We start from the raw sequence: 16,032 nt of genomic DNA, 5'->3' as shown, positions 1-16,032 counted from the left end.
TAAAAGTAATTGAAAAATTATCGGCAGTATAAAGGAGAATAAAGTCAGATATAGACATTAAAATAACTGTGATTAACATAATCAAATTAAGGAACAAGATGTAGAATTTCAGGAATTCTGCATTGGTCACTATAAAAATAATAAAATGGGCCCTGGCTGGTGTAGCTCAGTGGATTAAGCACAGGCCTGCTAACCAAAGGATCTCAGTTCGATTCCCAGTCAGGGCACATGCCTGGGTTGTGGGCCAGTTCCCAGCAGGGGACACATGAGAGGCAACCATACATTGATATTTCTCTCCCTCTCTTCCCCTCTAAAAATAAATAAATAAAATATTTTTGTAAAAAATAAAATGGAAATTCTGTAAGCCAAAAAATGGAATAACTGGAATTGAGAATGCAACAGATGGGTTTAAAATCCATTCACAACTCAAGTGCGGACGAGTAAACTGAAAAACAGGTCAGAAGAAAATATCTAGATTGAAGCAGGGAGAGAAAAAAAGAGCTATTGTGTGTAAATTATACCCCAACTTAAAAAAGAAAACCTCAAAAATCCAATAGGATCAAATAAATATGCAATGCCTGTAAATAAAAGGTGGAATATATAAGAATTACGAGAAGATGGGCTACAAAGGAAGGAGGGTAAAAATGGGAAGAACTGGGAAAGAGTGGGAGTCTGTGTTCGGGAGGCTGATTCTGAGAGACAGACAGGCATCTCCTAGGTAGTGGGAGGAAGAGGCAGAAGGAAAGTGGACAAGAAACGGAACAGTCAGGAGGCGGCCATGGGCATGTCCAGGGCAGGCACAGGGCCTGCAACCGAAGGAGACAAGGGGAGGCTGTCTCCCTCACCTGGTCCCTCACCGGGACCCTGAGAATTCCCTTGGGGCCCAGATCACGGGGATCTGTCCCTAAGTGTTTGGGAAATCAGTGTTCAATAACATCACTGAAGCCCCTGGAGCCTTTCCCCTCTGCACTAGAGCACAAGAGGCTCCTAGCATTTCCCAGGGGTGGCAGGTTGTGAAGGAGGAAAAGGCTGCATCGCTTCCACTCCATTTGGCCTCCTGCAGAAGACCCCGTGCAGGCACCGGTGAAGAGAGCGCTAACACTGCTGAGGTGGAGCGTCTGAGCTTGCCGACAGACTTCCATAATGTGCGCTCCCTCTGCTACCTGCAGGACTGGCACTGGTGACGGTTTACCGTCTGGTTTCCTAGGGACAGGCTGCTGGAAACAGTGCTGGCTTCAGTCTTGATCCACTCACCAGTACGCCTCTGACACCTGATAATCTGGCTGTTTCCCAAGCAAGTCCAATCAGTCTGAACTGGCTTGGAATGAATGCATGATCTCAAAGCAACCACATTTTATTCTCGTGAAGCATCTTTCCTTTAGTGCCTGCTAGGCTTTTTCCACTTCACGGAATTTTTTTTGTGGTCTACACTGCATATTGTTCACAGATTTTCCACCCGAGCAGGGAGGGCAGACAGCATCCTGCGTGCTGGGTAAGCATGTTAGGGGCCTTTCCTTCCTGACAGATCCCACTCGTGGTTCCCTTCTCTGCAGACTGACAGACCGAGAGAGAATCTTCTCCCTGGAATAAACAGTAGCTACCAAAGAAAGTCCCCCCACAGAATTTTGTTACACCGTTTCTCCTCTTTTGTATCTCTTCTCTGCCATTCCTGGAGAGGCTCCAGGAATTCCTCTCCTGCGAACACCCAGTTCATTAGCATAACATGGTCTAAATGTCGCAAGGTACAAACTATGTTTTTCAGACCTGTATCCCTCCGACTGCAAGGCTATTAAAAACAATGACACCTCTTCCTTCCCATGGGCCACCTACTCATACGCCAAGAGCCTCTTCAAGTCCTTACGCTGGTGAACCGCACTGTCTGATGGGAAGTAAACATGCCTGTATTTTTTTAAGGCCTGCTTCAGCCCAGGGGTAGGGTGAAAGATGATGCTGAACCTAACCTCTGATTTGTTATCACATTCTGGTAATAATCATGAGGCAGGCCATCAAAAGTCATGCCCACCAACAACACACAATGTTTTGGGGGGGGTGTTAATTAAAAAAAAATTGCGATTTACACTGAGTAGAACAGGAAGAGCAGGTAAGACAGGGAAGAGGCCAGGATGGCTGCTCCTGCCAAAACCTGGCTCCTGGCGTGGTGCCCCTGCGGGTCTTAGGGGAGGGCTCTCCAGCAGAGATACCACGAAGCTGACATGACCCTTAAATTCCCCTTGCATTTATTGTCTATTGCTGTGTATGAGATTATAAAAATCCTTCTCTCTCCTGAACCAATGTTCTGCTATGAAGTCACACAAACTGCTTTCTTAAAATGAGAAAATGCACAATCATGAAATGATTACAGTAGTGAAGAAATACATGCCATTAAAGGAAATTTTAAAAATAGGAAAAACCACCCCAAAACTCACCACCCAAACACAGCTACTTGTATTCATTTTGGTAATTTTATTTTCAAACTTTTTAATGTATGTTTTCTTTTGATATGTATTTTCTACATATCTTTATGTCTTTGTTAATATTCTATAATTAACTTTTATATATTATAATACCTTCCGAAAATATAACTTTAATACTTCACATTCCATGTTCTACTTAACCTTCCCTTTGGAGTCAGACATTAGGATGCTTTCAATTTTTTGTCACAAAAAACAATATTTTTGTACCTGAGTGTTTTCTATCTTTCAGATTTTTAAAAAAATATAGATCCCAAAGAAAAGGATTAGTAAGTTCAAAGGGTATGGACATTTTTTACAGGAATTATTTCTTCCTGATAACACATGACCATTGTAAAAAGGCAGGAGCAGTGGACAGCGTCCTCTCCAGCACACCCCACCTCCGACCCCAGTGACACTGGGGCACACCCGCTGGTGTCCGCCTATTCGGACTCCGCAGCAGCACACACACTTGACACCACGCTTTCTGAACACGGCAGCGCAGCAGCCCACTCTGACAGCTGTCGAGGGACGTTCACTACACGTTAGCAAGTGCCACCCTGCTCAGTTAACGCACACTGGGCCCTACCACATGCTCACTCACTGCTGCGTCACTCAGCGTGCTTCCCACACTTTTTTTTTCAGAGTTTTAGTTGCTAGTTCTTCAGTGAATTATCTGTTCATGTTCTTTGCACCTTTATCGAAGAAGCTGTTGTAATAATTACTATTTTAGCATCGCGGTTAAGAACATGGACTTTGGAGTCAAACACACATGGTTCAAACCCCAGCAGATGCTCAATGAGCCGTCTAACCTTGAGCAAGCTGCTTCTGCCCAACGTCACGGTGTCCTGATATGTGACATGGGAAAAGCAAAAGGCCCTCGGGGTTGTGGAAAGGACTAACTAAGGTCCATAAATTATAACAATAGTAATATGATAAGTAATAACCATAGTTTAAAAATTCAGCCAATAATTCAATCTTCAATTACTTTGACTATATGCAAGAGAATTAGGTATCTTAAATAAATTTTTACATCTTAATAAGCAGCAGTGCAAATGCAGCTGGATTTTCATTTTTTCTTATTAAGTAAAAACACTGAGAGGCACTGCATCGCCTTCTCTGGCCTAAGCAGGGGAACGCAGGGGCCAGCTTTTCAAATGCGCTGTGCAGAACCACAAATCCGTACACCAGGCTTTCCTGCAATAAACAAATATCCTTTCTTTAAACAATTTCGCATTCTGTTTTAAGAAACAATTTACTGAATTTTAAAAGCAATTTGTGGTATATTCAGTATGCTGTTTCTCTGGATACCACCCCAGTCTCCAAAGGCATATTTACTTTTACCTTCTTTTCTGCTTTCTTAAAATTTACTAATATATGACCTTTTAAAATTGGGAAAAATCCTTTAATTTCAAGGAAGACCTTTCAAACCACTGTAAAAATACATTTTGTGGACAAAGAAAACCTAACATCGACTGCATTAAATAATAGCAAAGACTTGCCGCTAATTCTGCTGGGCGCGATGATGACATGCAATTATAAGAAAAGGTCCTCTTTAAAGGGCGCACGCTGAAGTATTTCAAGGAGAAATAATATGAGGGCTATAATCTACTTGAAAGTATTTAAGAAAGAAAAGGAGGTAAAGAGAACAAAATATTAGTAGCTATATTACTCTAAATAGTGGACATCTGAAGATTCATTATACAATTATTTTTGCTTTTCTGTTTGAAATTTTTTATAATAAAGTTTTAAATGATCAATTAAAAAAGTGTCCCCTTCCCCTGTCTGTCTGTATTGGCGTAGGTAGCTGTACTGATGCTCCGTCATGGGCTGCGACTGCATCCGACTGCTTTGGCCCTGGCCTAGGCCGGGTCTAAGTCCCACCCTCACGACAGGCTGGGGCAGCGGTGATTGGCTAAAGGCCTGCACACCACAGACTGTTGACTTCCACCCCGACAGGAAAATCCTCAAAATCTGTTACATGCCACATGCACGACTCCTTCGGTGCCTGAAGACTCTGAGTGTGCTGGACCGCAGAAGGCCGCTGCAAAACCCAAGGTTGAGAACTTGTACATGAAAGCTCAGGGCTCCCATCAGCCTCCACCGACAGGCCTCTGCTCCCTTGCCAACCCTGGCACTGAAGACTGCAGAGATGAAAATGAAACATGCGGTCTCATCACAGTTTGACCCTGGTGACTCAAACAAATGAGAGGATGCAACCTGGCCGTTTCGCCGCCCTGAACAGGCAGCACCGTCAGCACCTTCCCTCAAGGGGCTGCTGTGCTTGGGGATCGGGTCATAGGTGCGAAGAGGCTAGAATACCTGAAATATGGAAAAAACCTTTCCTTTAGAGAACTTGATTGGCAGACCAAGGGATGGCAGGAGGCAGAATTGACAGGTTACGGAAGGATTGAGGATGGATTTAATTATCCATTGATCTCAACACATGCTAGGTGGCAAGCTCTTGGAAAGCTGAGGATGGTGGGTCTCAAACTCGAGCGTCCGCCAGAGTCCGTGCTGCACTTGTTAAAGCCCCGGCTGGCGTTCCCAGCTCTAAAGGTTCGGATGCGATAGGCCTGAGTGGGGCCCGGTAGCCTGCATTCTTCCCACGTTCCCAAGTGACGCGGATACTGCTTTGAGAACCACTGGCTCAGAGAGCTGAGCCCTGAGTGTCCTCGACTGCGGTCCCTCACAACCACTCCCGGGCCGGGAAGAGCCGTGGACAGCACGTGTCCAGGCCGTAAGGGCGAGCTTTTCTCTGGCTGGCAGTTGCTGCATTTCCTTGGCCTTACCTGTCTCTGTAAACACATCTCACAAGCTCCCAAGATACTGGACCTTGGAGAGGATGAGAGGAATTTTCCGTATCTGACAGTGTCATGGGCACAAAAATACTAAGATGGTTCAATATTTAAATCTGAAAAGTGTTCAGAAATTCTCAGATGAAATGCATTAGACAAAGTACTAAGTATTAACATGCATGAAGAATGTTCTATTACCGACCCCTGTTTTCACTTTCTTGAAGCTTTCCAAAAAAATTAGCCCTTTGTGGTGAAATTTTCCATGCTTGGTTTCAGCCCAAAGGTAATTTTTTTTGCAAACTTTGAGAAAAATATATTAAATCGTTTTCTGAGTTATGAAAAGATGAAAAAAGCCCACACAATTTTTCCACTTTGAAAGCAATTTCAGGATTTTAAAAAACACGCAGATAACTAAGAATGGCTGAGGTTGAAAAGTTGAAACTTTCCATGTGCCTGGTTTTCAGTAAGGTAGTCAGTCTCCTGGGTAGTTCAGGAAAGATAGTGTGTGCGCACACTCATAAACGTGACTATAGACGTAAATAAGTTCGTAAGTGATTGAAGAGCATTTCACCATCCTCAACACAAACTTTCCTCAGAGCAGGGGATTTACCCCTTTCTGAAAGGCAGGGTCTTTCACAAACCAGTTTGTCCCGAGGAGCTGACTCTCTGACCCCGTGGCCTTCACACACCAGGGGTCACTAGTGGGCCCCGGCATGCACGCCGCTGTCCCGCAGAGCACTCCAGTTCCCGTCACACTCCACTTCCCTATCTGCCCCAGCTCGAGTCCAGGACTCTAAGCGCTGTCCGCTGAGTTCAGTTTCTGCCCCTGGGCCCAGGGCCTCAGTGCCAACTCCCTTTGCCTTCTCTGTGGCAGATCGCTCACAAACTGACGTCTCCCAGTCCTTTCTGAGACCCTGAAAGCGTTCCCCTGCTTCCCGCTAACCCCCTCCTCCGCCCATGTATCCAAAGAACTCAGATATTAAAGAAACAACAGTAGAAATCTGATGTTTAGATCAAATAGGTCTTGGTGGCTTGCCAACGGAACTTACTTGAGCCATCTATCATCGTAACCTTCTCTACTACTCCGCCTAAAAGCAGATGGTGGGAAAGGTAGGAGCAGCACACAGAGTCCCAGTTCTGCCATTTACTGGCTAAGTGACATATGGGTTAGACACAGAACTCCTTGGAGCCTCAGTCTCCTTTTCTGTAAAAAGGGAAGAATCAGGTTGTCAAATGACCTTGCCACACGTGAACATGTTTTGTAAACTTCAAATAAACGTTGAGTGTAAGTGTTAGAAAAGACAATACAGCAATTTCAGAAACTGTTCAAGGTTTCTAGGCTCAAATAAAGAACAAAGATGAGGCACAAAAACACGTTTGCAAGATGCAAAGATTAAGAAAAATTCAATATTCCTAGTTTTCAAGCGTGCCTAAAAAGCAAACAGAAGGACACAGCGCCAACAAATGTTCCGACGTCTCTGTCTGCACGGACTGTCTGCCTCGGCACGTGTTAAATTATTTCCCACTTATAGGACAAAGACATCTCTTCACCAGCTTCTCCCTTAAGCTATCATTTGTCTTCTCCCCTTCACTGGCCAATTCCTGGATAACCACCCATTTCTCACCCGCAACCTCCTCCCATTATTTCACTAAAAACGTTCTCTTCCGATTACTGATACCTGGAGCCTTAAGTTCCCTTTCTCTTTAGCCTTTGTCTCATTCCCTCTGCAACCCTTACCACCTGCTACATAACGGGAGCAGCCCCCGACGCATGGTCTGAAACTACAGTGATCAGTCCTTCTGATTCTGGGTGGTCTGGAATTCAGACAGGGCTCCCTCGGTTGCATTTAGCAGCAGACGGGATAGGCCCGAAGGCCCAAGGTGTCCCGCACTTCCGGTGCATCATGACCAAGTGGACTTTCTACCTGGCCGCTGGCTTCCAAGGAGGAGACAGAGCTCCCAGGACCCTCAGGGCCTAGGCTTGGAAGTGCCAGAACATCACTTCTACTGTTCCCCACTGGTGACACCTAGTCACATGTCCAGCCCAAGTCCAAAGTGCAAGGAAAAGAGACTTCACCTTTGAGAGGAATGGCAAAGAATCGGTGGCCATCTTTACTGCATATCCATAACTTTCTTGACATTTTCTTTCTCTCCACTTAGCTTCTGGGATATATTTCAGTCTACTGGATTTTTTTTACCTTGACCCACAAAAAGATATACATTCTACACTGTAATGTAGGACATTAACACACTCATAAAAAGTGAAACAAAAGTTTTACGATACCTGTCTTTAATAGAATCCAGCACACTGTAATATTTTCTATCCTTGTTTGCTCTACTTTATTTTATACACACACACATTTTTTTCTCTAAATGCTGTTTCAATGTTCCCTTCTCGGTGGAGGGTTATACTTCACAGACCTGGTCATGTAAGTTGTTCCGTCCAATGCAGTGTGAGAGGTGACAGTGACCTCCAAGCAGAGGTTTTAAAATACAGTGTGTGGTTCATATCTCTTCTTATCCTCGCCATGCGATCGGAACGCCCCAGACAGAAGTCACTTTGTGAGTCTGGATCCTGGAGCAGGAGTGCATGGAGCGAGCTGCACGGGGCAGCCTACCCAGACTGGTGTCGGGGGCACTGAATGAGTCTGTGCTTTGAAAAGCCACTGGCGCTGGGCAGCTGTGGTGCGGCCTTCCCTGCTGGACCGAACCACTGGCTGCCGTGCACCGAGGCCACTTCAGGGTCCACTAATGACTGCAGCCCACAGTCTGGAAAATTATGATACCTTCTGCCTTTTCCTCTTCTCCAGCCTCCTTTCTGCCAAATAAAGTCATTCCCCTCACATGCACTGACGACCTGTTTCTTTTGTCTTTTAGTAATTGTCCCTGGCAAATCCTGTATTCTGTTTTCATTACTTCTTATCTGCACTAGTAAACTTGCCTATCACTGGGTCGCTCACTTTGTATTCTACGCTCCCTCCCCATTTCTTCTTCTTTTCAGTAGAGACTGCTTTGCCCCATGCTGGACTGTTACCTTCCCAGGCCCTTCAGGGGCTTCTTGCTGTCCGGGAAATCAGAGTCCAAAACCTCGAGCCCACACCTTCTCGTCCCTGCACTTCTACCAGCCTAGGTTCTCACAGCCCCCCTGCCCCGCTCACGCACACTCTGCTACATCTGAGTCAGACCGCTCCCTGCGCCCTTCACGTGCCCACTGGTAAAAACCGTATCGGCTCTCCCCAGACTGTGTCCATGCTTACAATGCCTTGCAGCCCCTTATCAGCCAAACACCCAGTTCTCTCCTTCTACTTGGACTCACCCTTCTCCTGTTCAAATATCAGGCCCTTCCTCAAGCTTTTTCCGATACTCCGGTTAGAAGCCACCTCTCTCTCCGAAACACTCAGAGCCTGCGGCACTTCCTCATTTGCCTTCTGTTTCTCACACTTGGTGTTGGGACAGGACTCCGACAATGGCTATTTCTTCCCCCTCTGGCTATTTCTTCCCCCTCCGTCCAGATCACCATGAGTGTTGAACATGAGTTAGTGATACCGCCTGCTGCCTGAATGCTCTCGAAAGCATGTCCAACTCTGCACACGTGAAGGGTCCTCAGCATAGGGAAGGCGCACCACAGTCTTACTGTGTGCGCAGAACAGCTGAACTTACATTTTCCCCCAATGTTGATGAGAGATGCTCCCGAATCAACACACGATCTAACCTGCTACTCTGACCCTTTCAGGAAAGTTCTCCAAGCTTCTCACTGTATTCACGGTACACCTTGAGCTTCTAAAGCTTTAGGTCTGAACAATAACAGATCCACGCACTCAATTTTGTCTCTTAGGTCAATTATGTCTCTCATGTACTCTGGTTTACTCTCATGTCTTCATTTAAGACTTGTTCATTCTTGAGAGAAAGTTCCAACATACTTACCCATTTTCTTTACCCACAGAAAATTAGTAGCAACAAATTATAAGCAGGAAACAGAAGTGGCGCCTAACACTAAGGGAGGAGGTAGAAAAACCACAGAAACCAGAAACACTTTTTTAAAAAGCACTGTTAGCCAAGACACTGCAGGACATGGGCACAACCCCTGTAGTCGTATTTCCCTACAGTGTAACCCCACCAAAATGACGTCCTCGAGTCACCGATCCCGCCATCATCAATGCGCACTGCTGAAGAAGGCTGATCAGTAAACAATATTTCAGACAAATTCCTATCCAACTGGATAAAACAGTCTAGTGCTTAAAGGCATGAGTTTAAGTAATCTGGAAATTTCGTTCAGAGAGAAGATATTTTTGCCAAGTGGACAGAAAAAGGAAGCTCTATGTTATTGTGCATTTTCCCCAAAGAAAGGCCAAATAATACAAAAAATTAAGATTTGAAAGATCTGATAGCCCTGGAAGGTGAGGAGGTTATTACCATGAAATATTATGTAAATTCTTAGAGGAAAATAAAGGTGAAATTACCTGAAGTTCACCTCATGACTCAGGGCAGAGCCCAGTTAAGAATCAAGGGCTTTCGACTCTCAACCATGATTTCATGCAATTTATTGGCAAAATAAGATTTCTGAACATATGAAGGATTGGTGTTGAAAGAAGATTCTAGACAGAGGGCCAGGACTACTACTGTTCTGTGCCCACATTACCCCCGGCCCTGCCCCACCCAGCTTGCCAGAGCAATATTCCTGGGGTCTCTTAATCCTCGAGCTGAGACAAAACAAGTCACACAAGTGCACGGCAGGGACACCTGCGGGCTCTGCTACATCCAGAGCCTGAAAGAGCCATCAAATACCTCCATATACGCACAGCGAATATAACTGAGCCCCACCCAGGAGTCCGACAGAGCCGAGGCTGAATCCTGGCAGGGCAGATTTCCTGCAGTTCCCTCTATGAAAGGAAAGATGGGACCAGACTGCCTCTGAAGCCCGTCCCGGTTCCAGGAGCCCATGAGTCTAAAACTGCGTTTGTTGTAAGTCATGGCAGCTAATATTTAATAGTCATCTAATTAATTGTTTTCTCAGTCTCTTTTTAAGTTTTTTATTCTGAACTTTACTGTCAAAACTTATTAAGAATTTCTACAAGTGCATGTACCAAATTTGCTTAAAAAGTATTTTAATACCAGATTTTGAAAAGTGCCAATTTTTAAGTGTATTAAAATACAGGTCAGTCAGACAATATATTTAAAATATGCAATACATCTCTTACAATGATTTTAAGACCAAAATTCCCTATAATTAGCTACAAAAATATGGTAAAGAACTGAATCAAAATAAAACCAAATAAACCAGCTACTAAACTACACATATGTTCTTAAAATCTTATGGGAGTCAAATATTCCAGTAAAAATAACAGAAGAGATGGAAACACAAGTTTCTTATTATCACACTTCATATGTTATAAAACATAACAGCTAACTTATTTTTGGCAAAATGATTAGGGATTGCAACACTCTGGCTTACACAAACTTACTTGATTGTCAAATGCATCTTAAATGGAGCATGTCAGGCTAACTCCAGGCACGCGGGCACGGTGCCGTCTCAGAGGAGCCTCGAGACACTGACATTTCAACACTTCAGCAGGGATCGTACCACCAAAATTAACTGGACCAGGTGCTTAAAGAGGAGTGGGGGGACTTCAACAATGTAGTTAATTGAAACCAGAGAAAGCTTTTGAATAGTAAAAAAATCATACAGATGTTCACCCTCCTCCCTGCGTGACCTTTATGGACAATTTATTGCACACGTTATTTTCTAAAATACACCCTTTAAAAGAAAACACAGTTTCACATGTCTCTCTGAAAACTCTGTAATCATAGCATGAGTTATGTGTCCACGGTTAAGCTAGGTTAAGCTCACGTTTTATCTCCCTTTTCCCTTGCACCACTATTCCTACAAGGAATACCTGAAAGTAAAGCAATGATTAGCAAGTTCTAACACTTAAGAAGTTGTAAGAAGCTACACTAACCGCAGGGGGCATTGTACTTCTTTTCCAACGGACATCGTGAACGCAAGCCAAAAGGGAAGATGGGTCTGAAACAAATGGGGAACAATGGCTTTCATAGGTACTTTAGAGAAATGATACATTACACACAGGATGGATGTGGAGCAAACAAATAAAACCCCAACTACAGATCCGTGATTAAGTGGACAGACTGAAGGGCACAGAAACAAACATTTTCTTCCCTATGTTTATACAACAGTGTATTCATCAGGGTTGGCTGGAGAAATGGAAGCAATAGGACATACATGGAGATTTCACATAGGAATTGGCTCATGCATTTACAGAGGTCACGAAGTCCCACAATGTGCCACATGCAAGCTGAGAAGTAGAAAAGCCAATGGTATAAGTCAGTCCAAGGCCAAAGGCTTCAGAACTGGGGGTGCCGCTGGTATAAGTCCTGGAGTCCGAACACCTGAGAACCCAGAAACCCAAGGTCCTAGGGCAGGAGAAGGTGGGTGTCCCACCTCAAGAAGTGAGAGAGAGAGAGAATTCACCCTCCCATGGCGTTGTTGTTCCGTTTGAGCCCTCAAAGGGTTGGTTGGTGCCAGACGGCAATGGTGAGGCTGGGTCTTTTCCCCTTCAGTCTACAGACTCAACTGCTAGTCTCTTCTGGACATCCTCGCAGACAGACTCAGAAGTCATGTTTTACTGGCTGCCTGGTGTTCCCTACCCCAGTCATGTTCATACATAAAATAAGCCATCACAAACAGTAATGCTATTATTATTTCAAATATGCAAGTACTCTTTTAAAACATGTTTTTAAAGCTTTTAAGATACCTAGAACAGCTAATAATTAAAATTATGTTTCACGTCAGTTAGCTGCATTTTATTTGACAGGACTGCATCACTCCCTACACTGGGAAGTAAACCCTGTGTGTGTGTCTAGAAGCTCGATTGTAGATGAGTGAACCCCTAACTGTATGGGTGGTGGCACAGGCAGCTTCTGGCACAGCCCCCGGGGGGCTCGCCTTCTAATATTCATGTGCTAGGAGCAGTGACCAACCTTTTGGCGTCTCTGGGCAACACTGAGAGAGGAGTTGCCTTGGGCCACGCATTAAATACACAAACACTAACAAAAACACTGATGAGCAAAAAAAAAAAAAAAAGGTTCTAAGTAAATGCACAACTTTGTGTCAGGCCGCATTCACAGCCATCCTGGGCGGCACGTGGCCTGCAGGCTACATGCTGGACGCCCCTGCGAGTGTAAGCCACGCCTCCCTAGTGGGGGCTGGGCCTGGCCATTTGCTTCTGACAGACAGACTACTGTGAAAGTAATGGGGCTGTCGCCTTCGTAATCAGGTCACGGTTGTAACTTCCCTCTTGCCAGCAGATTCTTTCTCCGGCTTTCCACCCACTCTTGCTCTCCTGAAGCACGTCAGAGAGGCCCACGTGTCAGGGAATGGATGGTGGCCTCCCCCAGCTGCCAATGACGAACCAAGACCCGCAGTGCAACAACCTCCGAGGAACCAAGTCCTGCCAACAACCATGTGAATGAGCTTGCAGCAGACCCTTCTCAAGCCAGATGTTCAGAAGAGACCTTTTGGTTAAAATCTTATGAAAGACCCTGAAGCTGAGGACCTAGCCATGTCATGACCTGATCCCAGACACACAGACACAAGAGAGAACACATGTGCATTGGTTTACACTGTTGAGTTCTGGGGCGGTTTGTTACACAGCTGTAGATAACTGACAAAGTAGTAAACCTAATGCCTGAGGCAACGAGTCCACTGTCATTTCCATAATAACAGTTGCTAACACCTATAGGAAACTTTTCAGTTCTACGCATCATTTCTAATTCTTTATGTACTTCCTCAAAAAAGCCCTCTGAAGAACATATTACTATCTGCATTTTATAGATAAAGAAATGAAGGTACAGAGAGACCCAATAACTAGTCCAAAGTTACACTGACAAAATATGACAGCAGGTATTTGAACCTAGGTGTCATGCCTCTCGAGCCAGGGTTCACAGCAGCTGTGCAAACAGAACCACTAAGTCGCAGGGCTTGTGAAGATGGCCACCTCGTAACACAGCACTAGAGGAGAGCTAGAAGGTGCAGAAGAAATTCGAGGCCATGCAAAATGAAGGAGTCCCTTCCTATCTTGCCTTCAGACGACCAGGTTCAATGGCACACCTTCAGGCCTCCACACACCCTGCAGTTGCTTAAGGGTAGTTACCACACTGGCGGCCTGGTGTGTCTCCTCCAAGAGCCGTCAGACCCTGACCTCAAAGCTGTCTTACTCACTGGGGTGTCCTCAAAACACAGCACACGGCCTGACATACAACAAACATTTAACATGTTTGTTGAATGAAGAAATAATTCGTGTTGTGAATCACATCCATTCAATGGGATATTTCAGTAGCACATGTTGGTGAAAGTATGAGGTTTTGTTTTGAAGTCTCCTGCAGTTTACTACTTCCCTGGGCACTTTACAGAGGTTTTTGTGCCCCCAGTGTCTCTGGCACATGGTGGCACCTAATAAGTATTTTTGAAAGGAAGAAAGAATGAATCAATCAATGAGTATGTCAAAAAGCCTGCCAAGCTACAGGACTGACAAGCTAGCTGTTTGCCTATCAATGATGATGATAAGTTTTCTTCCTTTTAACAGGAAGCATGGCCATTTGCAAAATATTCTGCCAATAAGATAGATTCTTATCTAGGTCTTAACTAGTCACTAATCTTAAATATTCTTTTATAAAAGACAACAAATTACCTATAACTTGCGAATTCTGATAACGCTAGACTAAAAGGCATTCAGTTGGAAAATTCCCACCTCCTTCAGCATCGTTTCTGAAACATCACGGCCACTGCATGAACACACCCTCCCACGGGCCCACAGTCATACAGAGAAAAGGCTGAAGGCAGCTGCCAGGGACTGGCTCTCATTCTGTTTATCAGTTAAACAGGAGACTCAAGAACAAAGGAGAGCTGAGGGGCATGGGTGGAAGTGTACGACCAGGTACCTCCAAGTCAGCTGCAGGCATACTCACTGGGATCTCAGGGGCAAGCTTCAGAATCTGCAGGCACATGTAGCAGCCAATCGAATGGCCAATGAGCACCAGTTTGGTTTCCTTGGGCACGTGAGCTCTCAGGAAAGCTATCTTGTGTTCTACTTGACCTCTGAGCCCATAGATGTCCTTGATTTCTTGAGCCTTTGGATCTAAAACCAAAAATATGTGCATGTTTTTATTCAGTAAGTAAAAGTAATAAATTCACTGGTAAAAATATTTTAAAAAACAACAGTAGTTACCATTTATTTAAAGCCTACCATGTGCTAGCTACAGTGTTAGGCATTATTCACAATAAATGATATCAACCAATCCTCACGATAGCCCTGGAAGGGCAGTATTCCTACCTTCACTTTATAGAAGCTCAGACAGTGGGTGAGAGAATGACAGACACACACTTGTTCAGTAAGAAGGGGAGACTCAAACCCAGGTCTCTCTGACCTCACAGCCCACAGACTGTCAAATACTCCATGAACAACTACTGTACGCTTGTGCCAATGGTCCTCAAACTTGAACATGTATCCGAACTCTCTGGGGGTTTCTCATAGCCTGCTTGCTGGACCCCACATCCAGGGTCCCTGATTCAGTGGGTCTGGGTGGGAGGAGCCTGAGAATCTGCATTCTAAGTTTCCAGGAGATGTTTATGTTGCTGGTCCTAGGACCACACACTGACAACCACGGGTGAAGCTCATTCATCCGTGTTAGTAAACAACTACAAAATCCATGACAGTGCTTCATCATTTTAGATAATCTTTGAAGAACTCAAACCAACAACTTAAGTAGAAATGTTGTAAGCTGTTTCTTTTAATGAGCACAGTCCTGACCTGAAATGTCCCCTTCCTTTTGCAAGTGAACTGCCTTCTGCGCTATTAAGACTTTACCTAGCTGATCTCCAAGCAACATAAATGAGCCCTGCTTTGTGGTTAACCAGCACTCCACTCCTACTACAGCCCCTGACCACACTGGTGCGACGGTCTAATTCCTCTCTCAGACTGTGAGCGCCCTGAAGGCGAGGTCCATCTCTTCACCTCTGTGTCCTCCGTGACCAGCACACAGTGAACACTGAAGCTGAGTGAAACTATGAACCGACTACACAAGCTCTGAGGCTGCTGCCAGCTCTGATATTCTAGAAGTACAGAAAACTTCACAGGCGTTCCCTGTGACCATATAGATGGCCCTCATGACAGAGTGTAATATTTCAAAATATCACAAGGGAGTCAATTGCTTCCTGAAATCTGGATCGTTGGAATACTAGATTTCTTGCCTCCATGACTCCCTGAGGGCACTGGCGGAAACGGTAACAAGCCACAGTGTGAACTGTTCAAAAGGTGCCCCAAAGTCACGAGGAAGCACCCATCTTCAGTTTTATCTGTACCTGCGGTTTGCGTTTCCTTCAGCGCTCAGCCCCCTAGTTCGCTTGGATGACCCCTCTCCATCCTTCACATTCTCAACAAGTGTTCTTTCCTCTGGGACGCCATTGTACTTAGGCAGCCTTCCTTTCAGCTTCTGCAACGCCCTGTGCTTATCAGGCTGCATTGCCCTGACTTACTCCGACTGTACCGTTCAGCCTTGCTTCTCGCTGTTCCCAGCGCCCGACAGACCAGTTAATAGGGTTTTTTCCCCTACTGAATCAATGAGGACTAGTTCCCTCTTTCTGTGGTACTGCCATCTCCCAGGTAAGACATATTCTGCCCTAAGCCTTCTTCCCAGGTCAGTCTAGAATTCATTTTCCACTTAACAAGGAAGTTCGACGTAAAGCAAAATCAAGAAGAGATATACATAGA

The 16,032-nt window shown here is 44.9% G+C and overlaps 1 protein-coding gene across 2 annotated transcripts in view; it reads right to left on the bottom strand.

Moving 5' to 3' along the window:
* Positions 1-16,032, bottom strand: part of LDAH (lipid droplet associated hydrolase) — a 79,148-nt gene that overhangs the window by 41,463 nt on the left and 21,653 nt on the right. For both annotated transcript variants that reach the window (XM_037035493.1, XM_037035494.1), the window contains exon 4: positions 14,231-14,400. In XM_037035493.1, the coding sequence (XP_036891388.1) occupies positions 14,231-14,400 (170 nt within the window). The remainder of the gene's footprint in view (positions 1-14,230; positions 14,401-16,032) is intronic.

This window comes from Sturnira hondurensis, unplaced genomic scaffold (assembly GCF_014824575.4).
Source record: "Sturnira hondurensis isolate 20B ecotype Veracruz unplaced genomic scaffold, ASM1482457v3 Scaffold0022319, whole genome shotgun sequence".
In the NCBI taxonomy this organism is placed as follows: Eukaryota; Metazoa; Chordata; class Mammalia; order Chiroptera; family Phyllostomidae; genus Sturnira; species Sturnira hondurensis.
The sequence above is the reverse complement of the archived record's forward strand: the minus strand, read 5'-3'. Positions and strand labels throughout refer to the sequence as shown.